This window comes from Phoca vitulina, unplaced genomic scaffold (assembly GCF_004348235.1).
Source record: "Phoca vitulina isolate PV1807 unplaced genomic scaffold, GSC_HSeal_1.0 scaffold20, whole genome shotgun sequence".
NCBI classification, from domain to species: domain Eukaryota; kingdom Metazoa; phylum Chordata; class Mammalia; order Carnivora; family Phocidae; genus Phoca; species Phoca vitulina.
Window position 1 is genome coordinate 11,712,769 of NW_022589723.1, and position 26,164 is coordinate 11,738,932.

The following is a 26,164-nucleotide window of genomic DNA, read 5'->3' on the forward strand; positions in this document are numbered from 1 at the left end:
TAAACCTTATCTCCAATGATACCTATCTCAATTCTGTCTGACAAAAAAGGCTGGGTGCACACTTAGCCTTGAAATCCCACACATACCACACCTGCTCCCGCATGCCAGAGCCGATCTTACCAATCACTCTGTTTATGCACCTTCCAAACAGCATAAACCCTACCTGCAACTCCCCAACCACCCTTCCTACGTCTCTACAGACCTCCACATGGCTACGGTTGGTGAGATAGAGTTTTGGTTAGTTAGCGAAGAGTCATCCACACACCTGAAATGCCAATCATCACAGATCTGCAATGCTGCTATTTTATGATAGCCATGTTCCCTAATTCAATTCCCTCTTGCAAGATTCAACTCTAACCTGCAGAACATCATCCCATCTGGACCTTTAGCTTTTGCAGAAACATCTGGATGCTGCTGTTGAGTCACTTAATAGTGCATACATTTGTATGTGACCATTTTCTCTCCTAGAGCACACACTCTAAATTAGACAGTTGAAACAATTTTTACCTCTTCCCACTGCAGCCTTCACTCAAACCCTATGTAACAGACAACGTAGAAATGCAATATATAGATGTAGTTTAAGGTTGAAGAGAGATACAAGAGTTGAAAAGGCTTAGAAGCTGTTTCTCTGTAATGACCCTAGGGCTCTGGGCACCCTACATTCTCAGTCTTATGCTCAGACCTCAAGAGACTGAACTTCAGCCCCAACGTGGGTTTGCTCTAGCAGTTGGCCCTAGAACACAGATGGGAAAGCAGCAGGGCATTCAGAAACTTGACAGATCTGGATGACTGCAGTAGGATAAAGTGAACAGAGGTTCTAGTCCCGAGTCTACCATTATTGCAGAAAAAAGCAATTATTTAACCTCTCCAAGCTTGTTTCCTCATCTGTAAAGCGGATGATAAGATCTATCTCCCACCTGCCTCACAGTGTTGTTTTGAGGAGCCACCAAGAGGAGTTTTGTGGAAACAGTCTATAAATCAAGAAGCAGGGCTCGTTCATTTTCCCTGACCAAGACCCAGATGCCACCGGCACTGCTTCCTTTACAGGCTCATAGAGTGAATGGAAAGGAGGAAAATGCCCAAGTGTCAGAGCCCCCAGGGCTTCCTAGGGACTTACCCTCCTCTTCCTCACTGCTTCCTGTAGGACCGTCTGGCAGTTTGGAGCGACTGGCCAACTTGTCACTGGTTGTGGCCATAGTGAGAAGAAAAGCATAGCCCAAAAACAAGGTCTTGTTGAGGGGCAAAGGCCCTCTCTGCTCTTCCAGGGCAGAGGGTTCACCCATGTTGTCTCCACTCTCACAGGGGCTCACAAACTCTCCTGCCCCCACCGCCCCTGGAAAGGACAGAACACAGTTACTAGAAGGCTACAGACCACCACCTGGGCACAACGGGATGGGTAGGCAGTGTCCTGATCACCTTTTTTGAGCTACTGACCAAAGACCATTAACCTAGGACTCAATAACCTAGGACCCAATTTACAGTGTAGAGAAATTTGATGTATTTAAATTTTACAGTCATGATGATATATACATGATTTTCATAAATGAAAATCAACTAGTATTGTTTTTATACAGTGAAACCAAATACTTCTGAGATCATTTGAAGAAAGTGGTGGTTCTAAAACAAACAAAGCTTAGGTAAGAATGAAAAAATATTTGGAAATCTTCAGCCCACTTTCTCTGCCCAGTGCTCGGAATTCCCCAGGATATGTGATATTTTGAAACAGCCCTTAAAAACAGAAACAAAAAGCCCAACAAATGTCCCTGGCAGATACTCCCACCCTATCCCTGACCCTCACCAGAATGGTGCACAGAATACTTGGTAATAGTGTTCTTACACGTTGATGGAGCTCCATCAAACCAGCCTGCTTCAACTGTCCGAGTTTCCAACCCCTGGGGGTGGGTGAGTGAACCAGCCAACCCAGGACTCCCAGAACACCCATGCTAGGAGTGCCCCAATAAGTCCTCAAAAAGAAAACAAATACCTGATTTGGAGAAGCAGAATCATAGCCTCATTAGGAGGCTAAGATGACAGACAGGTCATGCCTCCCTAAAACAAAACCAGCAGGAGGAGAACAGTCTGCTGTAGTCTGTATAAGCCTGGACTTGAAAGTCAAACTGCCTGAGTGTGAATTCTGGATTACTAGGTCACCTTGGGGAAGTTAGCCCACTTTGCTGTGCCTCAGATTCTTCACCGGGAAAATGAATTCTAGCACCTATACCTCATAGGGATTATCTGAGGTAGTATGTGTGAAGCACTTAGTTCCATGCCTCACATAACCTGAACACAACAGAAGTGTGAGATAGATATGAAGAGGACACAACCCAAATACACAGCAAACAAAAGAAGTTCCGGTGCCAGGACAATATAACAATCAATGAAGTCCTTCAGTTTGCTGCACTGAGAGGGCTCCCTCAGGGCAGACACTGAGGACTTTACCCCTGTGTCTCTAGAACCCCAGTGGCTGTGAATGGATCATAGCAGAGACTCTGTAAACAGAGATGGATAAATTCCTGTTAATATGAAGCATGAGGGACTGGAAAACATTGCTTGGCGAACAGTATGAGGAGGGGAGATGCAGAGGGAGGTACTAGCTTTCACGAGGAAATCTGGGAGAGCCAGAGGACCCTGAGGGCAAGAGAGGGGGAAGCAGAGCCTCCTGAGGTAGAAGATGGTGCCAGGTAAAGGAAGAAATGTAAGACCAATTGCACCAATTTTGAATCTGCTTAAAATTCAATACTTCTTTCCCTCTCAGAACCTACTCAGAAGTCAATGGATGTTTCCAATCAAGACCTCGTGTCCTATCTACCTCTACTGGACTCTGCTGGGAGATGCATAAAGGTAGATGCAGTCAGCGGAGTACCACCTAGGGCTTGTGTGGGACCCCACCTTTGTAGCCAGGACAGAGGGGCCATCGCCACTTATCAGACTGCAGCTCCCCAGCAGCTGGCCCTGCAGTCCACAGTGGTCTGAGGGAGAATGAGGCAAAAGGGAGCACTTACCAGGTTTCACAGTGGCAGACTTCCGGCCTCGCTTGGCAGGGGACCGTTCCTCTTCAGAAGTGATCAGTTTTCTTTTGCCTGAGAGAACTCCCGAGGAGGCACGAGGGCTTTCTGTGGTCTTGCGGGTAGGGGTTGTGCTGCTGCTGCTGGAGGCAGTGGGGGTGGCCGGGGAGCTGATGTTGCTGCGCCGTTTCCGCTTCCCTTCCACCAAATTATCTAGGATAGGATAAACCAAAGGTTGGTCAACTCCCATGGTCCGAGGCCCTGGTCTTCAAGAAGCTGGGCAGAGCCTGAGTTAGAGATCACCACACCCTTTCCTCCACCTCCCACGGGGGCAGAAACCTCTTTCCAAGCCACCATCATTTCATTTCGGTCTCAGTCATGACCGAAATATGTCTGGCTCCCTGCAGAACTGGGGAGGCCAGAAGAATCTGAGAACTTACTATCTGGTCCCAGGAAGGAAACAGAGCTAGGCAGAGGCTCCAGAAAACGGCAGCTCATCAGCATCTCAAACACCACAGGAACAGTAAGATTTAGGGAAGCATGCTTACTGCTCTAGAATTCACTCCTCCCACCACAAAGCAGGGGCCCGGAGGCAGTTTCTCAGGAAGCAAAGGTCTTACCCAAGCTGATGTCTGCTGCCTTGGTGAGGGGTGTTACTGCTTCATATGGGCCAAGGCCATACTGCTCCCTTAGTCTGTTTCCTTGCTCCAAGGACAAGATGACGGCCATTCGCTTGTACCACTTCCTTTGGCCTTCTTTTTCAATGCTGTAGTACAGCTCTCCAGACTCCTTCCTATGCCCTTTCACCACTCCTGGGTGGGAACAACATAAGAGCAGCCTGCTGTTGTTTTAGGTTGCTCGGCATCCACTCACAATGGCTCTGCACAGCGGGGTTGGGTCAGGGCATTAAGAGGTCCCACAGTGGGCTGAAGTTAGTACTTAAAGAAATTCCAACTATCAATTACAGACAACACCACCACTTATGAATGTATGTAGCTACTACCCTGGGATTGGGACATGGAAAGTTTCTCAACAGAAGGAACCCTTTAGTTGTAAAATAACTTCCTAAAGCCAGCATTTATGAGTTGTCAGTAGTTCAATTCTTTTTTGAAGTGAAACGACATGTGGTTTCTTAACAATCCCATTATAATTTACTAAACCTTTCCTTCTTGGTTTCTTTGGAGGCTGATTGATAATTCTTGAGTTAAGTTGTAGGTGAAAGATAACATCACTCTGAGAGAGCATGTGTCTGTGTGGCTAAATCAAAATAGAGATATAGAGCAAAGAAAGGAAAAAATAAATAAATTCTGCCTCTCCTGCCTAATTTTCCCTATTATCTACTTCTTGCTCTGATTCAGAACCCAAAGATAAGGCCTCTAGGTTAGAAGGAACACAGTGTGGAGTATAAAAGGGATCAGGGCTGGAATTCAGGAAATCTGAGCCTAGGTCTCATTCTGCCACCACCAAGCAGTGTGATCTTGAGTAAAACCCATTCTCAACCCTATGAAAAAGATCATATTCCTTCCCTCTGCCTATCAATAAAAAATTTACACACACGTGTGCAATATATATATTATATATGTGTATACACACACAAACACATATATAAGATAAAAACAAGGCATTATCATGAACACCTTTTATAAGGGTCCATTTGTTTTCCCCCATTAGCCTGTGCTTGAATGAAGGGCTAAAAGAAACCCAGAGCATATGCCACCAAGGAAAGAAATACAGACATGAAAGTAGGCCTTGGTTCTCTCTTTATCTATACCACACAACCACTCCCTTTCCCCTTGCTTCTTCATCTCCTGGCTTAAATCTCTATCAGGAAACTAAATCACAAAGACCCCCTTCAAAAGGACAAAGAAACCCAAAGCAAAAATATACTTCACACTGATGAAGAGTTACTAGAACTAGAAGCAGTCTAACACTGACATTAGTAGACAGCCTCAATAAATGAGACACAGACTCCCCACCCCTTGACGCGGTAATTCATCCTGGATATAGACTCTTTGTCTTAAAGAGAACCTCCAAGATAAGCTTTACACCAGAAAAAGAAGAATGAATACATCTGATACAAACTACGTAAGCCACAGGTCATAAAAGACCTAAATCCATGTGCTACTAACGGATGCCACACAAAGCTAAGTGTTATCCAGAGCTAGAAGGTGAAGTTTAACAGTGAAATAAAGGGGCAAACAACAACTACTCCAGAGTCTACATCACAAGAACGTCAGAAGACACTTCATCAGAGGCGCTGTTGCCCATTACGTCCCAATCAGTGTTCCAAACAATCTCCAGAAATGATGTTATATCCAAATTAGCTCATAGAAAGGAGGCAATATATTCAAAGAACTGGCACATGAAACAGTCATAACAAATATAAATCTCTCACCATCACCATTATAGGGAACTGGCTACTTAAAAAAAAAAAAAAGTAGCATTTTTCAACCCAGACAGGCACAAAAACACAGTACTAACAACTTCTTCCTAAGAAAAGTATCTCAATATATCTGCCACACTCACCTACTAGATTCCCAGCAAGGCAGGTACTATATGTAAGTCTCAGTGGTGAAAAGGAAAAACACTAACTCGGGGCGCCTGGGTGGCTCAGTCGTTAAGCATCTGCCTTCCGCTCAGGTCATGATCCTAGGGTCCTGGGATCGAGCCCCGCATCAGGCTCCCTGCTCAGCGGGAAGCCTCCTTCTCCCTCTCCCACTCCCCCTGCTTGTGTTCCCTCTCTCGCTCTCTCTCTCTCAAATAAATAAATAAAATCTTTTTAAAAAAAAAGGAAAAACACTAACTTTACAGTGGACAAACCTGGCAAACACTTTAACCGAGGGATAAAGGTTAACGAGACCAGTGATGTCCTGTGGATGTCACTGGCCTCTCTCCCCCATATGATATAACAAGAAGGGCACTTCACCTCCACAGCAGTCTTTTCAAAACCCCTAACTCTGATCTAATCAAAGAAAACACGAGACAAACCCAAACTGAGGGACATTCTACAAAATACTTAACCAGTATACCCCTCAAAACTGTCAAGGTCACGAAAAACAAGAAAAGATTCAGAAACTGTCACAGATCAAAGGAGATCGAAGGACACATGAGGGCTAATGGACTGGATCCTGGAACAGAAAAAGGACATATATAAGTTGGTGAAATCCAAATAAAGTCTGGAATTCAGTTAGTAAGGAGTCAAGGTAGTTTCTTAGTTGTGACAATTGTACCATGCTAATGGAAGATGTTGACAACAGGGAAAGCTGGGAAGCTGGGTGAGGGGTGGACAGGGGCTCCCTATGCTATCCCAGTATTCTGCACTTTGCATAGTACTCTGTATACTTAAGAGTATTATACCAAAGTGAGCTCATTCAAAAATAAGCAACCAAGGAAAACCAAAAAGCCAGTGTGAAAATAACCAGTGTAGCAGGAATGGCATTTCCGGCTTTGGAGACCCCTGCAGAGCAGTTAGGCTGGAGCGAGTGCTCGGGGTAATAACTGACTGGAGAGAAGCCTGCCCCAGCAGACTCCACTCCCCTTTATTACCTGCACTGAAATACTCATCCTCGGAGAGGGCTGTCACTTCCGTATCCAGAGGGATGGGGTCACACAGCAGAATGTCCTTGCCCAAAACATCACACTCGTACCCATCATCAAAGAGCAATTTATACTTCCCAGCTCCGACATCACGAGTGATTTTCCCAGAGTAAAAATAGCCATTGGACGACCACTTGGCTACAACACGGAGCCCTACAAAGCTATTCCCTGGAGAGGAGGCATCTAAGCCATCAGAAGGGCCAGCAGCAGCCTGGAAAGGAATCTCTGGAGAGTCACTTCGACGCAAAGCACCAGCACCCACGTCTGCTCGCCTGGTGGAGTCCGGCACTCGGGGCACAATACGGGTGAAGGATTTATCGTCTGGTGACATGCTGGGTGAAATGTCCTCTATGCCCAAGGGGCCAGGAACAGCTGTTTCTCTAAAGAGAGATAAGAGATAGGAGGCGGCAGTTAGAATTAAGAAAAGTACTTATCTACCAAGTTTCCCACTCCTTTGTCCATGGGTCTTCCTCAGCCCGTTCTTGGAGGACCCCATCACAGGCATAAGCCTGGTTTCTTGGTAGCCTCTCTGATCCCTGCCCGCTCCCCAGTCAGTGCGGACCCCTCGTGTCCCTCCTGACACCCACATACTCTCTACTCCCCTCTCTTCTCTCTACTCCCTTTTTTTTCTGAACAAGTCATAGACTAAGTGTATCTCACACTACCCGGGTACCTGGTTCCAGTGGTCCGAGAAGGCGGGCGGCCCCTTCGCCCGCGCCCACGAGGCGTGACTGGAGCCTTCCCTCCCTGTCTGATGCCAAGGCCTGCATCACCATCCTCCTCACACACTGGCGCCCCTGTCTGACTGACCCCTTTTCTAGGACTAGAGAATGAAGACAGGTTAGTCTGACAGCACCTGCTATTGGGTCCTTTCTTCACAAAGTCTCCCCACGGCCCTTAAACTACATGCCAGGCCAACATGTGCTAGCCCTCCAGGGCAGCAGGAAGCTGGTCTGCACACCCACCACCAAAACTACCAGCCAGGGAGTGGGAGTGTACGGTAACATGTAAAGGACATCCTCCTCTGTGCAAGTCTGTTCCCTCCTGACAAAGCCTCCTACCGCTGCCCTCAAGAACAGCACACCCATTTCTGCCCTGCCTTCTCTTCTACTTCAGGCTCTAGACACCTGCAGAGGGTAACAAAAAGCTAGGGATGTGTCAAGTTGGGGTCACTGGCCTAAACTTTTTGTACTCCCAACCAAAACACTTGTAGGCTACATAAAATGGGGACAGCAGCAGCATAGGCCAGCATTCCCAAAGTCCCCTCACCTGTTCTCCTACATTTTCTTCGAAGTCTAGCTCCCAAAGAGTTCCACCCCACCTCCCATGCAAAACCAAATAGGAGAGGAACAAAAGGGGAGGAAGAGGATTTGAGTTATCCTAGTTGGAGGACGGGGGGATTTCCCATGACTCCCTTTTTCCTGTGATATTAAAATGTCAGCAACCCTGCCCCTGCTGTAGCTCTCTCTCTCTGGAGACCCTGTCTGCACCTCAGTTTTCCTGGGCCTCCTCGGGAGCTGGGCAAGGCAAAATCTGCGGGTTCTGTCCCGCTGGTTTTCCCTTTGAGTGGTCCGGCTCCTCTCCCTGAGCTGCCACTGCTGTGCATGGCTGAGAGGCTGGTCCCACTTGACGTGTGGTGTAAGCTGGATGCCTTGGAGGAGAAGGAGCTGATATCCCCCAGGTCCCCTGAGGAGCCCCCAGTCTGTGAAGGGGAAACTTCGGTTTCACATTCCTGACACTCTACAATTGGCTCTTCGGTCTCCTGCAAGAAAGAAATGGATACAAAAGCTAAAAGAAGCCACAATGACATCATGCTAACGTGGAGGTTGAAAAATCCTAGAGATGGATGGAAATTTCAATTCAGAAAGGCAGGAATCAGGAGACTTTCTGGAATAATGGAAATGTTCTGTATCTCGTTCTGAGTAGTGGTTACATACAATAAACATTTGAGACCTGAGCATTCTACAGGGAATATATTATAGCTCAATAAAAAATAAATAAAGGTGATACTGGATTGGAAAGAAAGAGACCTCTATTATAAGCTAGTAAGTTAAATTATCTTTTTACTCGACAAATTCACAACCTTTACTGAGAAAACAGTAAGGATTCTAATCCAGACAACAGAGGCAATTTTCTGTCTGGGAGAAGAGAAGTAAGGAAGAAGGAAGGTTAGATGAGGAAAACGAGTGGTTAGGAGCCCTTCTGGGTATTTGATCAGCAGTGGATAAAATTACATGTTTTTTGAAATTAGTTATATTACTTTTCCATAAATGATAAAGGAAAGAGAAAATTATAGGCAAAAATAGGTTAAAAATGGTGTTACTGTTTAGAAAAATGAAAACCAGAAAGGTAATAAAACATACAAGGTTGCAGTATCATAGAAGACAGGAATGTCAAACTGACTTTATCTCACTTGCTGACTTTGACGGACTGGTAACTGGAGCTCAGTTTTAAGCAGCCCTTGGAGGCTAATTCCCAAGCTTATGCGAAAAGGTTCTCAGACCAATCAGTAACGTCCTCTCTGGGCACAGGACTGAGAATTACAACCCAGGTGCTGTACATTTATTTGCCTTCCTGGTCTAGACTGTTCATGCATTATTGTGCAGATCGTCAGAGAAGAAATGGAGACCTGTAAGACAGACTCTCCCCCGTCTCTGGGCATACAGTATGCAATGCATACACATTTAAATAATGCTATAAGATAATTAAATGATTATTTTTGACCACTCCCTTCTTGAAAATCTCTCCCTTGGAATCTACAAAGTCACTTTTACTTTCATTCCACCTCTTTGGCTACTTCTATATGTGCTTGTTTTGGGGGTTCCTCTTTCTTGGTCTGATCCTTTAGAAACAGTATTTCACAGGACTGTTCTCATTCCCTTTTCTTACTCTACCGTGCTTTCCCTAGCCAGTCTTACCAGACTCATCCCTGCCTACCAACAACACAACGATGACTCAGCTCCAAACTCATAGATACAAATACCTAATAAACTTTACATCCCTTTGGATGTACTAAGGACACCTGAAATTTAACCCATCCAAAACACAGTGTCGTCCTCTCTCCATTTCCTTGCCTTCGATGAATGAATCCTGGATATGCCCAGTACATCTCACATCCCCTACCGCTCTCTGCAGAGGCTGGTTTTTCTCAACCAAACCCCAATTCAAGAGTTTGGAGATAAGAGGCAACCTTGCTCCCCCCATTGCCATTAACAGACCATGTCTATCTCCCCACCTCTCGCTCCTACTAAGCTACTATTTGCCATTCTGTTAAACTTTCCTCTCCCCCTTACTCACCAGCATCCTCCCACCCACTCACTCTCATGGATGAACAGCATAATTCCTGGTTCACAGCCTCCCTTCCCGGTCCACCCCTACTTCTGTCACTATTCTCTGTGGCTTACATCCATCATATGACCCTTCTGTAGCAACTCCCAAGTTCCTGATCTAATTACCACCATCAACCTTTTCCTCTACCTCAGCCATCTGTCCTCAGGGTCTTTACCAGAAACTGCACCACCTCTAAAAAGTGTCAGTGATAAACATGACTTTCTCGAATCGCTGTCTCCTATCACCAACTTGTCTGCTCTAGCTGGATTCAAGTCTCATCTGCCAAGGTCATCTGACTAAGCAGGTATTATGAGCCCAGAACTGAAGTCAATCTCTTCACTTGGATATGGCAAATGAGTAGAGGCATGGCCAGCCTAAAAGGCTGGGATGCCAGGCTATATCTCTGTTGGAGATTAAGCCCCAGCAACAGTGGCCAGCTCTACCTGCCTTTGCAACCGTCCTGCAGTCAAAGCCATTGCTCTCGTAATGACTTAGACCCAGGCGCCAAGCTGGCCTGTTAAGAACTTTTTAATGTATTTGCTTACTTGTTTTCCTGTGTGTCTCTTCTACCAAACTACAGATGCCGTGTTAAGACAGAGGTAGTAACACCATCTTCTTTCCTGGGTATATCCCCCAAATCGAGCACAGTGCATGCCACAAAAGAGACCCTTGGTAAATATTTCCTGAATGATCTTCTCTCTCAAACCAGTGTCCTATTCACATTCTTTGTCACAGTGTGTGGTACCACCATCTATCTAGCTGCACAGGCAAAAAGCCCAGGCACCATGTTAGATTCCTCCCTCTCCCTCAATCCCCACATTCAGGAATTTACCATAGTGTATCAAAATTTCACCTCTACGTATTTCTTATATCTTTGTCTCTCCTCTCAGCCCCTACTGCCACTGTCCTAACCTGACACTCATTACCTCTCATCTGAACTATGCCTCAACCCATTCCAATCTATGGTTAAACTGCTGCTAATCTGACCTTTCCCACATACAAATCTGAGCACACCACGCTTTTCTCCAAAATTCTTTCAAGGCTCTCCATCACACCAAAGATAAAAATCTAAACTCTTCTCTATGGTATACAAAAGCCCTTACGCTGTGGGCCTTTACCAACCCTGATGGCATCTTCTACCATTCCCTACCCTACTGTTGGTGTTATATGGAGCTTCTAAATATTCATTAAGCATATCATGCTTTCTACATATTTACATAACTTTTCATTCTGCCTGTAATGTCCTTCTCCCCCACCCCTCAACGTCATCTGCCACACTTTTGAGTGCTACATCTTCTGAGTAGTATTTTAGCCACCTTCAGGTAAGCTGGTAGGTTCTGTCCCCTCTTCCTAACACATCTTTCCACCCTCTACAGCAGCAACCAAGAAGTTCTGGATTTGCTGCATGTCAAGTATAAGCTCCTAGAGAATAGGAGTCTTTTTTTTTTTATCTTCATAGTCCCCAGGGCCTGCCACAGTACTAGGAAACACAGTAAAAAAGAAGTTGCTGGTAAATAAACGAATAAAATTTCTCAAAGATAATAAGCAAACGATACAAGATATGAGGGAAGTTAAGCTCCCAGAATCCTCTGACCTCAACCTTCACACTCCTTCATGCATCTTTTTTGCTGCCTACCAACTAGACCATTCATGCCTGTGTGCTCTTTACTCTGTCTGTGCCTTAACTCACCAAGCTTTCTATGTGGAATGCCTTTCCCCCTTATCTCCCTACATCTAAAATCTTCCATGTCCAACTCAAATGCTTTCTAGACCTCATTTAGAAAGACTTTATCTTGCATACTTCATTTTCACTTTTGAAAGTGAGCATAATGTAGTGGTTAAGAATGCAGGCTCTGGGGGTGCCTGCATGGCTCAGTCGTTAAGCGTCTGCCTTCAGCTCAGGTCATGATCCCAGTGTCCTGGGATGGAGCCCCACAGCCCGCTTCTCCCTCTCCCACTCCCCCTGCTTATGTTCCCTCTCTTCCTCGCTCTCTTTCAAATAAATAAATAAAATCTTAAAAAAAAAAAGAATGCAGGCTCTGGATCTAGACTGCGTGGGATGAGTTCTAGTCCCTCTATTAGCTATGTAACCTAAAGTAAGTTATTTTAACGTGCTATGCCTGTTTCTTCATCTAGAAAATGGGATAACAGCATCTACCTCATAGCTTAGTTGTGAGGACTAAATAAGTTAAATCACTTAAAGTCCTTACAATAGTGCCTGGCATATAGTCAGTACTCCAAAAATGTTAGTCGCTATTTATTTAATTATGGCAGCATTTCCCACACTATGTTCCATACGGATATAATAAGTACTATCTTAAAAAATGTTTAATTGTCAAATAAGTTTGGTAACTTCTGTATTAAACAATAAAATAGACATCTTTAATAAAGGACGTCTTAGAGCCTTTAATGTAATATGCACTATGAATCTTCATGGGGGACGGGAGGTTTTACAGCCATTTGGTGTTTCTCAAACTTTGACCATGGAACATTTTTTTTTCCCCCTCAGAGTATCTAAAAGACCTGCTGCTTCCAGAAATATACTTTAGAAAACACCACATCAGGCGCCTGAGTGGCTCAGGCAGTTAAGGGTCTGCCTTCAGCTCAGGTCATGATCCTGGGGTCCTGGGATCAAGCCCCACATCGGGCTCCCTGTTCAGCGGGGAGCCTGCTTCTCCCTCTCCCTCTGCCTGCCACTCCCCCTGCTTGTGCTCTCTCTCAAATAAAATCTTAAAAAAAGATAGCACCACACCAAGTAGTATGTTAAGAGTATAACATTTTAGATTACAACATTTACAAAAACTGTTCATGAAAGCAAACTGCTTTTCTAAAGCTGCTCTAAGTTCCCAATCTTTCCAAAATAGTAGTAACATTGGGAAAAAATTCCACGAACATAAAATTGAAGATGAATTAACATCTGGGATTTTGGTATCCAATAAATAAAGAATACAAGACAATTTCTCAAACTAATGTCAAATGCTTTCTGACACGAGGGCCACAATGGCCCATTAATGAACAACAGCAATAGTATGTTCCATTTAATAAACTATATACCAGAGTTTAATTCTCCCTGAGCTCAACTTCCTATATGGCTACCTGGCAGATTTTTTTAAAAGTGCCTGAGTAAAGGAAGGAGATTAAAGGAAGGAAAGTAAGTAGCTATGCCTCTTATCAATTAATACAATGGTTCCCAGAAATTAACATATGTACCAAGAATGGTGCCACGTCTTTAATTATAGAAAATCTGTTTAATTTCAGCCAGTATGAGATCTAAACAAAGTCAGCATATAACATTGTCCAATATAACAATGAATAAATGCCAATATTTTGCCAACATTGGGAATGAGTCCATAATGAATCCTACTAAGAAATAAAGGTGCATCTCCTACCTATAACCACACATGGATGGAGACCAAGAAAGGACACAATGAATAAACATAAACACAAGTGAGAAAACAGTGAGAAACAATGAGAAAACAAATGAGGGAGTTCTAAACCTCATTAAGAGTTTCCAAGGATTAAAAATAAATGGCCAAAGGTCAAACAGTAAACCCATGGTTGGCAAAAACAGAGAATTCAAGACTCTCCTCTTACCCATGTTCTCACCGCTTTCTAACAAGATAAAGGAAAACAAAGAGGCTAGTTAGTTGCACAAGAAAAGCGAGTAGGGGTGGAAGTGGAGCGCCAGGGAAATTCTTCTACTGAAAGAAATTTGCCAAATAGACCCAAAGTATGTATTACCTCAGTTACTTTTCTTTCTACTTCTGTTCCATCCACATAATACACATCTGTGATGACACGGGTGACAAGTGTGCGAACCTCACGGATTGTTCTCATGTGACGATGCAAGACATGGCCATGTGGCGGCTGAGGCATATCAAACTCTTCCTCTCCCTGTGACAGAAAATACAGAACACAAGCATGGGTCTCACTGCAAAATGGCAGAATCATAAATCAACTTCTTCATGATGAGCATTGCTCAGAGGTTCCATGAATCTAGTGTGATGGAATTTTCCAGTTGTTTTGTTTTCTACTCACCTATAGGTAAGAACAGGGATGGACCAGCTATATAGCCAGAGGCTAGGAAGAGTTTGTATTAGTTTATCACTTAAAATGACCTATTTCTGTCTAAATCAAAATCATAACATCTAGCACTTATATCTAGGATAGTTAAGTGAAACTCTGACCCCCCTAAAAGTACATTTTAGGTTATAATCCTTCTGATTTTGATGCTGACTTGTCAATCAGTATACAAACTTACACTTGCAACATCTCTTTAAATAAAAGGAAGGCAGTCTTTAGAACTTCATATAAAAACAGAGTAATCTATTAATCTCAGTGCAGTCTGTCTTTCCCGCATTAATAACCTATAGTTTATTTATGCCTAGAATAAGATACACAGATTTCTCTCAGAATTAAATATGAAATATTTAATCTATTTCAAATAATAGATTACAACTTAAGAGCCAAGCTAGTGTCCAAGAACAGAAAACATTAGTAAATTAGGATTTTGTATTTACTTGTACCATAAAGAATAATCAGTTAAATAGCTTAAATAAACCCTATATTTTTTTTTTTAAAGATTTATTTATTCATTTGAGACACAGAGATACAGAGAGAGAGAACATGAGCAGGGGGAGAAGCAGAGGGAGAGGGAGAAGCAGGCTTCCCGCGGAGCAGGGAGCCTGATGTGGGGCTCGATCCCAGGACCTGGGATCATGACCTGAGCAGAAGGCGGATGCTTAACCATCTGCATAACCACCCAGGTGCACCTAAACTCTATATTTTTATGTCAACTGTTACATACATGTTTTCTCATAACATCTATACCACATTTAACAGCATCCATGCCCTCCCCCCCACCCCACTGGCTCTGTAATTCTGAGGAGAAAATGCATACTTTTTTCTCCCACTTTACTTCCCCACAGTAGACTGATTTTTCTTTCAGCAGTCAGTGTCAAGGTATCCAAGTCTTTCCAAAGAACTATATACACCACTGCAATGATGATGATCCTGGGTTTTTACTGACCAATATGGTAGTAATTTACCTAAAACTTTCAATAATTTTTCTGAATAATTCCCACTCCAACTCCATCTTAGGGATTAAAGTACCTACTAAAATGGATATCTAAATTACGTAGATATAAATAAAATAAAAAGCATGGAAACGTAAATCAACCAATTTCTTAAAATATTTGTGTATGTACAACTCTGGTTCCTGAGTGGTCAGAGTACTGGTCTGTCACACGTCCATCATCAGGGCGCCCCGGTACCAGAGCCACAACAGCCTAGACCTCCTGCCTGCACACATGGAGAGCCAGGCCCTGGGTCACAGGGGTCCTCAAGAGTTCAGGGATACATCAACACTCCTTGTAGTCAGACTTCTCAAGACCTCCTGCACTCTTCCACTACAACAGCCAGACAGATGATCACTTCGAGAGAGACACTTAAATAAACATGTCTGACAGAATAAGAAAGGAGAGAAAGGAAAGGGGGCAGATAAAAAGAAAGCTATGCTTACTCTCTCTTCAAACAGTCTTCTGAAAAGAGGTCTCTGTAAAGATAAATAACTTGAGGATCTTATCTTTATCAAAGGAAGATAACAAAATGAGAACAAAACCAAACTTTCCCTTCAGTAAAAGCCTGGCTCCAGGCGTACCCAATACAGAAGTGAAATGTTAAGGAATGTCAAAGGTAGGCTGCCTATGCTTTTCTCCAACACCGGCCTGAGTCCTACCCAGAATGCAGTGGATACGAAAACACTGGCACTTGGAAAATCTCCACAGAGCCTTCCTCATTTTCCAACATTCTTCAAAAGAGAGCACAGCAAATGCCGTTTTCTGTTACTGTACCCACCCAATTTATAATTTTTTATTGTAGTATAACATACAGAAAATTTACCACTGTAACCATTTGTAAGCATACAGTTTGTGACATTAAGTACATTCACATTGTTGTGCAAACATCACCATATCCACCTCCAGAACTTCTCATCTTTCCCAAATGAAACTGTACCTATTCACCACCTAGATTTTTCCAGCACCTTTCTTAGCAGGAGCAATTAGCTCTTAAATATGTTATTTCACTCTGTATGACACAACAGCAGTAGAGTATCAGCACTGGTACTGTAAACAGCAGTATTTAAAATCATAATAATCACCAGGTAGCAGTGATAACCAACATATACTGGGCACTCACTATGTGCCAGGCGTAGTGCTAAGGGCTTTACATGCTTTATCTCATTTAATCCTCACAATATCCCAGATGGAAGTGGTCTGACTCCAAAGCCTAGGCCTAACCACTCTGACTCACTGGCTCCTGCTATCATCATAATGAGACAGAAGCAGAGATTATTTCCCTATTTTACAGAGAAAGAAAGGAAGATATAACCTAGTGGCTCCAACAAGATTGCTATCTTTAGGATCAAGTTTAATTCTTTTTATAAAGGCAGAGAAACCAAATTATTATGTGGCAGAATGTAAACACTTTAAGGGTAAAAATAGGTGCAAAACAGGATCTACTATAACCCCTATATTCAAAAAGCTATGCTATTTTTAATCTGTACAAACTGATAAAGTCTTAGGTCTCATAGACTGTTACCTTAAAAGGCTAATATTATCAACATAATTTCTGGAGTTCCTGGAGAAGCGTGGATAAACAGAACAAGACTACACAGGCCATGATTAATAAATAGAAAAGCAACATAGCATAATGAAAAGAATACCGATTCTGAAGTCAGATATGCTGAGTTCAAATTCCAGTTCTGCCACCTACTGATGGCAAAATCTTGGGCAAGTTACTTAACCTCTCTTCAGCTCGGTTTCTTTACCTGTGAAATGGGAATAATAATACCAACCTCATGGGTTGTCTTGAGCACAATGCTGATACACTTTAGGTGTTCAATAAAGAGGAACTATATTATTTAATTTTTATAAAACAAACAACTTGGACAATTAGAACAAGAGGCACATCACTAATGAAGCTTTCCTAGGCAGATTCCAAGTGAAGATAGTCCACCAGAGCAACTGAAAAGGCAATTTAACCACTATTGGTAACTTCCAAATTTTCCCAGCCATGGAACCCAACTGCCACCTGATGAAATTTTATGAACTTCCTCTTATTTGTTAACATGGACACTTCTACCACCACTTCTTACCCATCCAATTTTTACAACTACCTACAATTCCCTATTCTATTCCCAAGAATCTGTTGCTCCTCCAGCCTTACTTCCATTAGCCCCAATACTTTTCCTCCCATTACATATAGCTGTACCCTCTTTCTGCAGTCCTAGTCACCTGAGGACTTCCCCCTTCCTCTCTATTCTTCTTACTGTTCTGTTTCTAATACTGTGGTACACCATCCTTCATGCTTCTCTATCCCTTCTCCTCTGCTTTATACTCTCTCAAGTTCCTGGGAACCTTGGTGAAATAGACTTGAGAGGGAAGCAATTAGCTCTGATGCTTATAAGGGAGGATGAAAAATGGTGGCAGAAAAGATTAAAGGTAGAAGAATATTATAGGGCCCAGACTATACGCCTGGCTTTCTTTTCCAGTAAAGACCTACTTGACAAACTCCAACACTATTTCATTTTCCCTAAAAGACTATCTATTGGCTACAGCTAACCATAATTTTCACTACCCTATCTCTATCCTGAAAAAATTGTTTTTGTTTTTAATGACTGGTCTGTACAAAACTCTTAAGAATTATCATTAGGTACAAGTACCACAACTTAAATTCTCCAGGAATCCATAAAGTCAAGAACAGGGCCCCTGAGATACCCTATACGTTCTCTCACCTGGCTGTGGAGCGACTCTGTATCATCCCCAGGAGCACTGACTGGTTTTTCACCACTCCCCCTCTCAGTCTGAACTGTGGCATCTTGTTTTCCAGAATTCTGGTCCACCGTACTGGTCCCCTGTTCACACACATTCTTTACAGTCTGGGTTGCTGCTGAAACAGTTTCTGGGACCCACAGGGAACGCTCTATGGTCTGGATTCCTATGTTATTTTGGCTGGGCCTTTCAACCAAGGCATTACTAGGTTTTTCCTGATTGGTATTCCTGCCTTCTTTCTGGCCTTCTAGCACATCTGTCTCCATTGCTTCCCCTTGAGGACTGGATGGCCCCTGTGTGGCCACCTGCTGGGAGATAGGAGAAGGAGGGTCTTTGACAGGACAACTGGGCTTCATAGGCTGTTGACTCTTCCTGGTCCTTTGTTCACCTTCCAGTTTTTCCTTTTCTTCTTCACCTTGAGTACCTGGAAAACTGAGCGAGTTCCCCCTAAAAATCAACCACAGAAAGAAACCATGTCAAGTAAGCAAGTGTGAGTGTGTGTGTACTGGCAAGAGGAACTACAATCTGACAATTTGAGAAACGTGGAGAAGGGAGAAAATAAGGACTAAGCATGTCACCTTACAAAGTTCTTCAACATAATTTCACTTTTTTTAAAGATTTATTTGTTTCCTTTAGAGAGAGTGAGCGCGTGGTGGGGAGGGGCAAAGGGAGAGGGAGAAAGTCTCAAGCAGATTCCATGCTGAGCCTCACTTGGGACTGGATCTCACCACCCTGAGATCACAGCCTAAGCCAAAACCAAGAGTGAGACGCTCAAACAACTGCACCACCCAGGCGCCCCAACGTAACTTCACTCTTGAAAACATAATGGTACACAGGACTATCCCACCATAAGAATAAAACAGTCATAAAATTTCTTCCCATCATTAGTTATGAAGTCTGAAATCTGACACAGGGAAATAAGGTAAACAAAAAGATGTAAAGCCATTACTGAAGTCATAGTCAATGAAGGCAGTTTAGAGATCTACTTCAAAAAAGCTTAATTAGGTCAAGATGTCTTATTTGGTTTTTATTGGTTCTAACATTCTTTAAATGACTCCTAGGCACTTTTCATTACCTCCTACCCCAACCAGTAATTTTAGGAAAAGAAACAATCTATACAGGATAGAGTTATACGTGAGATTCTAGCTTTGGTAGCTATACTGGTATATCTTACAACTAACAAGAATGACTTGGTTCCTTAAAGACCGTTCCCAAGATACAGCCTACTTCTTTTCATTAGTCTTCCCATTTGGCTATCAGTGATTTATTCACTTATCCCACAAGCATTTGATTAATGTGTCCTACAAACTAGATACCACGAAGCTCTGAGGTGCCCAGGGCTTTCTTAGATGTCCTTAACCAGAATAAAAAGACCCAGATTAACTCCAAGTGAGGTTGCATAGAAACCTGACATTCATGTCTTATTCATCTCACTTCAAACACCTAACACAGAGCTTATTATACAGTAAGTGCTTAATAAATGTACTACGGACAAAAGAATTAATGTTCTCTCCACTGAGAGATTAACTGCAAAAATCTACTCTCAGATTAAGTAAACTAATTGTATAAGCAGCAAATTCATGTAGAAAATGCCTATAAACTTTTAACTTTTTGGTAAATTACATATTCAATGAGTCAGAACACTACAAACAAAACAAGAAACTAATGCATTTTAGGCTATATTTAAATGTATAGTAGCCAAAATAAAGATAAAAGGAATCCATTCTGAACTGACCATGGTATGACCATATCTGGATCTGTTTCAGTTTGGAGTATCATAGTTTATAAGGCATAAACTGAGACACACCTAGAAGAGAACAGCCAGGATGATCAAGGATCTAGAAACCAGATCATATGTTGCTGAAAGTATTTGGCCAGAGAAGGACAGAACTAGTCACTGAGAAAGAGAAAGCTGTCTCTGATCTGGGAGGAGCTCCCACCCCTTAAGAGCTGAGCTGACAAATGTAGGCAGAAAAAAGGAAACATGAAGAGCTCTTTGAGAAATGCCCTGCTCTGGATCTTGAAAGAGAAAAGGAGAAGTTTCTGAGATGTCTATCTTGTTGAACTCAGCTTACCAAACCAGGAGATTAAAGAAAGATTTAGAACAGAGGCCTAGCCAAAGAGAGCCCGGGAAAAATTTGGTGGTCATAGCTTGAGTCCTGTCAGGAACCTCAAATGAATAAGGATATATAACACAATAAAGAAAAGGTAAGAATAATACCACCAGGAGACAGATGAGTAAAACCTACTTCTGATGAGGTTATAAGTGACCATATATATAAATCACTTAGCACAAGGGCTAGGTACACAGCAGATGTTCAATCAAGACTAGTTGCATAAAACAAAGCAACTACAAAGACTCAATTCATCTTTTCTATGACCTGAATGCTCATGTTTGAATCTTTCAGGCAGCTAACATATCAATAGCTGAACAACAATGAAAGTCAAAAGCTAAAAGGAACAGGACCTGATTAGCTATTTGAAGAATTCAATTACCACTGTTTCCCACCCTTAAAGAAGCCTTCCACATTTTACAGGAGCTGTTTATTTAGGGGAGAACTTCTGAATAGAGGGATGCCTGGGTGGCTCAGTCAGTTAAGCATCTGCCTTTGGCTCAGGTCATGATCCTGGGGGAAGAAGCCTGCTTCTCCCTCTGCCTGCTGCTCCCCCTTGTGAGAATGTGATCTGGGCTATTTGATTCTCAAGAACACCAACAAGCTCATATCTAATAATCAGAATGTTAATAAAAGCACTGACATGTTTCCTCTCAATGTTTATGTCAATAAAAAACATTAAAATTATGCTGCAAATAACATTAGGAATATACCCGCTAACAAAACATTATCAAATTCTCTAGTTACAAAATCACTGAACACCACCTAATAATGAAAATACAAGCTTATTTCCATTTCCATTACTTGTACTCTATAGTACAAGTGCCTAGGACTATATCAAATACCATAAAGATGCAATCAGCCAATTCCAAACTTTAGTACTCTATAGTACAAACAACTCAGTTTCTTCAACAAATAAATTGCTAAATAATATTACTAAATAATATAAGAATTTTACATCCCAAACAAGACAGAGAAAAAATACTTTGTAACTCAAAAATTTTTTTCTGTTTCAGAGCTGTTCTAAGAGATTATGGAGTAAAGAAATCATGGGCAAATCTTAATTCCATCAAGTATGACAAACTTTAATTTAGGGTGAACATCTCAGTTTTGCCCTATGGGAAACTAATGAAAAATTAAGTCTTGTTAAAAGCAAACATTTCCAAAACTAAGAAAAAAGGCGTACTCTTAAAAATACAGACTGATAGATTTTTTTTAGAATTATATATTTTCATAAATTTATGAAGACTGAATCATTTCAAATTGATAGAACAAGCAAATCAAGACAAAAATCTGTACCTATAAAATATTAAATAAAATTTCTCATAACATCTCATTTATAAATCCATCTAGAATATGTCACAGTCCCTCAGATAAAAATGTAAGCTCAAGTTCACAAAATGGTAGCAACATACATTCTAGATTTTGGTACCAACCATTCTGCAAATCAGTACAACTCAAAAGAGGCTATGAAAATAATGCTCACCTGATGGGCGCAGAGGGAGGATCCTGACTTCGAGCCTCATCATCTTGTTGGGCTTCACAAACACAGCTAAACACAGACACGGTCTTCGGAGGACTGAGATAATAAATTAAAGCAATATATTGTGTTAGTTTTGAATGAAAAAGTACCTCTGGAAATAATCCTTTTTAGGCACAAAGGGAATAAAATCCTTGTTCTACATCCCAAACCACCTTATGCCAAAATATCCTTCATACTTGTTTCAAATCAGCACAATTAACTCTCAAGGAAGATTCACAGGAAGATGGACAGAGGACTATATCAAATACCATAAAGATGCAATCAGCCAATTCCAAACTTTAGTACTCTATAGTACAAACAACTCAGTTTCTTCAACAAATAAATTGCTAGGAACAAAAGAGGGGGTGGGGGTAAGGAGATCCCTATAGATTAAAAGAAATTTTAACTTAAGAGACATAATCAGATTTGATGAGACAAACCAAATCAAATTTTAACTTAGAGACATAATGTGTGGACCTTGTTTGGATCTTGATTCAACCAAAATGGAAAAAAAAACCTTTTATGAGGCAATCAGAAAAATCTAAACACTGAATATTTTTTTCAACACTGAATATTTGATGACATTAAGGAATCACCGCCAATTTTAAAAGTATGATCATAGCACTGTGGTCAAGTTCAAAATAAAAATCCTTATCCTTTAGAAATAGCATTGAGATATTTATGGATAAAATGAGATAATGCTGGAATTAGCTTCAAAATAATCCAGTGGGGGAGAGTGTGCTGGAAGTATTTATAAATGAATCAAGACTGACGATGAGTTGGTAATTTCTGACACTGGGTGATGAGTACATAGTGGTGCATTAAACTATTCTTTCTACTTTTGTGTATATTTGAAACCTTCAATAATGAAATGTTTAAGAGAAAAAGAAGATAATGGCAAGTAATCTGAACAGAGCCCAGTTACAGATGACACTTTAAAACAGTGGTATTGGGGCGCCTGGGTGGCTCAGTTGTTAAGCGTCTGCTTTCAGCTCAGGTCATGATCCCAGAGTCCTGGGATCGAGCCCCGCTTCGGGCTCCCTGCTCAGCCAGGAGCCTGCTTCTCCCTCTCCCACTCCCCTGCTTGTGTTCCCTCTTTAGCTGTCTCTCTCTCTCTGTCAAATAAATAAATAAAATCTTAGAACAAAAAAAAAAAACTTTACAACAGTGGTATTGCTTCATGTGAATGCAAAAGAAGCAATGGTCATTGAAAATATTCAAGCACAGCTTACTTTAAATGATTTCTTATGGTGAACCCAACTGTAAAGTGAATAGTCAAAGATTTTTAAAATCTCGATTCTCATATACACAATTTACTTAACAATACCAATGAATTTCATCTCATTCCCTGACCCCCCAATCCAACCCTCCACCCCTGAGTTTTACCCTCATTTTTCATCCCTACATTTGGCACAAAAGGTTCAACAGCACGTTATTTCCCCTTCATGTGCACATGTACACACTAATAACAAGTTATGTCTGGTATACAATGATGTTAAAACCAAAGAGATCAAGTATATACTCCATTTTCTTCATCTTGTAAGAAGACATAACATTAAACAGTCTTTAACAGAGTAAGGACCCTAAACTGCTTATCTTTCAGATTAAATATGCAAGAGCCCAGAGAATAACTAATCTCTCTAAAACAGAACTGAGTACAGATCAAAGGATTTACACATTGGTTAGAAACTTGCAACTGAGGGTCAAATTTAGTCCACAGACATGTTTTATTTGACCCCAAAAGTAAGAAACTTTATTTTTAAAAATCCAGCTTTCTCTTTAAAAATGTAAAGGTCTGGCAACAATAAGTTTGCATTCTTGCATGGTAATAACCAGCTGGAGTCGAATAGAAGCACATGTTCAAATGGGACACATGTTCAGCCAGCCAACATCCTTAATACTCTGTGCTCTGGCACTTGGCCTGCTTTACTTATTTACTGTACTTGCCAAGCCCGATTTAAGAATCCTCACCTATAATTCACCAGTGGCTGCTGCTAGTATGTTCATGCTGGATGACTCATGCCATAAGCCAATGAAACAATTCTACTCTCACAGCCACCAGATGGCAAAGCTTACCACAAGAGCCTCAGGATGGGGTCAAACTCATCCTCAAAGCATTACAGCATTCATGACAAAGCAAAAATAACAGTTCAACACAGTAGTTAACTTGGCAGGCAGAAGAGAAAATGGCCTGAGGTTGTGGCGGAGTCAGGAATCTTTGAAGGAACAAGGTCTAAGGCTATCTCTTGTTAAACCCTTTATTACCTTACCAATAGCAGCAATAATCTGTCTCACCAACAGAAAAAGAAAAAAGGGCACTACCACATGAACAAAAGGGAGAAAGAGAAACACCTTTAAATATCTTAGTTCTAAGTACAGTAAAAGCTTTATGAGACTGAAAGTATTAGTAAGACAGCCTACATTAGATTCAACACATGGCTAAATCCTTTATGCTGGAGTTTAAGTTTTCTCCTCTATTGATAAATCATCTTCTCCTTATTACCAGAGTGGCTTTGTATATTAAACTCCTCTAAATAGCAACCAGCTCTGGTTACCTGGCAACAGTCTCAGCAACAGCAGTAGATCCATTTTTTCTTTCGCCAGTTGCAGGCTCTGAATAAAAACAAAAGCAAGGACAGAAAGGAAAGAGAAACAGAATTCAGTTAGTACCACACCTAAAAACCTGCTCTACTAATAACTGCAACAAGTAACAAAAAGAGGTAAGAATAAGTGAACACAAAGATTTCTTATCATTTAATGGTACAAGTTTTTCTCACTTGCACCAAATCAATTTTCTTTCAAACTTCCTACAGAAGACAGTTTGTCTAGAAACACAATATAATGAATTACTAAACAGTAACATGTAAAAATGAAAATTAAACAACTCCTGAATCAATTCCTCTCTTCTCATCCAAGATGTATAAAGTTTACATAAGAATATACAAAATACAAAAAAGAACTTTAATAAAAAATTATGCAAAAAAGTCTGAAATTGATGCACAAAATTTTATTTATTTTTTTGATGCACAAATTTTAAATAGTGTGCAGTTTTTTAAGAGAACCCACACACAGTACTCAAGTTCTTCCCCAAGTGCCTTTGGGACAGATACTCAAAAAACAAAACACATTTTCAAGAAAGAATCTCTAGCAAAGAATTAAGGGTGATACTGAAAAGAATCCCATATTCTCAAAGCAATGTCACTAATGCCAAAGGATTAAAATGTGTTCATGTACAATTTATTCCAGCCTTAGAGAAAATAAGTATTTTTAAACATTTCTAAAGCATTTATGACCTGACATAATTTAAAGAAGGTAGCAGTTAAACGTTAGCGATTAGAGCCTGGCTCTGAAACAGACACCTGGCTCAGGCCCTGGCTCCAGCATTTAGTAGTCCAACCTGGGAATAAACTCCATCTTCTGAGTCAGTTTCCTCATCTATAAGACAGAGATAAAACAGAACCAACCTCACAGATTTGTTGTGAGGATGAAATGAGTAAAAGTGTGACTACAGGGCCTGCCTGATACAATGCTCCTAGTATCAAGAAAGGTAGTAATATCATCCAGAAAGTTAGCTCCATTTAAGGTCTTCCCAGTTGTAATTTCAAATCTAAAGATTCAATCTTTAAAAAAAGGCCAGGGGAGGCGGGGGAGGCGGGGACAGAAGGCCTGGCTGGCTCAGTTAGTAGAGCACGTGACTCTTGATCTCGGGGTTGTGGGTTCAAGCCCCATGTTGAATGGAGAAATTACTTAAGAATAAAGTCATTAAAAAATAGGGGCGCCTGGGTGGCTCAGTTGGTTAAGTGGCTGCCTTCGGCTCAGGTCATGACCCCAGGGTCCTGGGATAGAGCCCCGCATCGGGCTCCTTGCTCAGCAGAGAGCCTGCTTCTCCCTCTCCCTCTGCCTGCCTGCCGCTCCCCCTGCTCGTGCTATCTCTCTCTCTGTGTCAAAAAAAAAAATCATTAAAAAATAAATATAAATAAAGATTCAAGGCTACCACATACTCTCTTGATAGGCCGTACTTGATACCAGATATAATAAAAATGGAAACATGTAATACTTTGATTTCTACTGAATAATAAGATTCAAATTAATAAGCACTGAAAAGCAGAAGAGCACTGTAATTCGGACCCAGATTTCTGGTTCTTGAAACTACTTTGTTGTTGTTTATTTTTTATTTTAATTTTTTTAAAAGATTTTATTTACTTATTTGACAGAGACACAGTGAGAGAGGGAACACAAATAGGGGGAGTGGAAGATGAGGAAGCAGGCTTCCCCGCCGTGCAGGGAGCCCGATGCGGGGCTCGATCCCAGGACCCTGGGATCATGACCTGAACTGAAGGCAGATGCTTAACGACTGAGCCACCCAGACACCCCTTTTATTTTAATTTTTAAAAAAGATTTATATATTTGACGGGGGGAGAGAGTGAGCGTGTGTGCACAAGGTGTGGGTGGGTAGGGGCAAAGCGAGAGGGAGAGAGAGAATCTCCAGCAGACTCCCCGCTAAGCACATAGCCCAATATGGAGCTCAATGCCACGACCCTGAGACCATGACCTAAGCTGAAACCAAGAGTTGGGACGCTTAACCGACTGAACCACCAGGGTGCCCTGTTTTCATTAGTTTTTTTTATAGTTTATTTTTTTTAGGAATCTCTATGTGGGGCTCGAACTCACAACCAAAGCGGGGCTCGAACTTAGGATCCGACATCAAGAGTCACATGCTCTTCCAACTGAACCAGCCAGGCACCCCTGGTTCTTAAAACTACT

The 26,164-nt window shown here is 41.7% G+C and overlaps 1 protein-coding gene across 4 annotated transcripts in view; it reads right to left on the minus strand.

The window, feature by feature from the left end:
- The window catches only part of TP53BP1 (tumor protein p53 binding protein 1), a 95,103-nt gene that overhangs the window by 4,777 nt on the left and 64,162 nt on the right, over nucleotides 1-26,164 (minus strand). For 3 of the 4 annotated variants that reach the window (XM_032417249.1, XM_032417248.1, XM_032417251.1), the window contains 10 exons: nucleotides 23,956-24,013; nucleotides 21,365-21,457; nucleotides 17,728-18,211; nucleotides 13,674-13,826; nucleotides 8,093-8,364; nucleotides 7,276-7,425; nucleotides 6,552-6,982; nucleotides 3,626-3,817; nucleotides 3,003-3,218; nucleotides 1,118-1,333 (listed from right to left, as the gene is read on the minus strand). In XM_032417249.1, the coding sequence (XP_032273140.1) occupies nucleotides 1,118-1,333; nucleotides 3,003-3,218; nucleotides 3,626-3,817; nucleotides 6,552-6,982; nucleotides 7,276-7,425; nucleotides 8,093-8,364; nucleotides 13,674-13,826; nucleotides 17,728-18,211; nucleotides 21,365-21,457; nucleotides 23,956-24,013 (2,265 nt within the window). The remainder of the gene's footprint in view (nucleotides 1-1,117; nucleotides 1,334-3,002; nucleotides 3,219-3,625; nucleotides 3,818-6,551; nucleotides 6,983-7,275; nucleotides 7,426-8,092; nucleotides 8,365-13,673; nucleotides 13,827-17,727; nucleotides 18,212-21,364; nucleotides 21,458-23,955; nucleotides 24,014-26,164) is intronic. The other variant, XM_032417250.1, reaches the window with a different exon arrangement.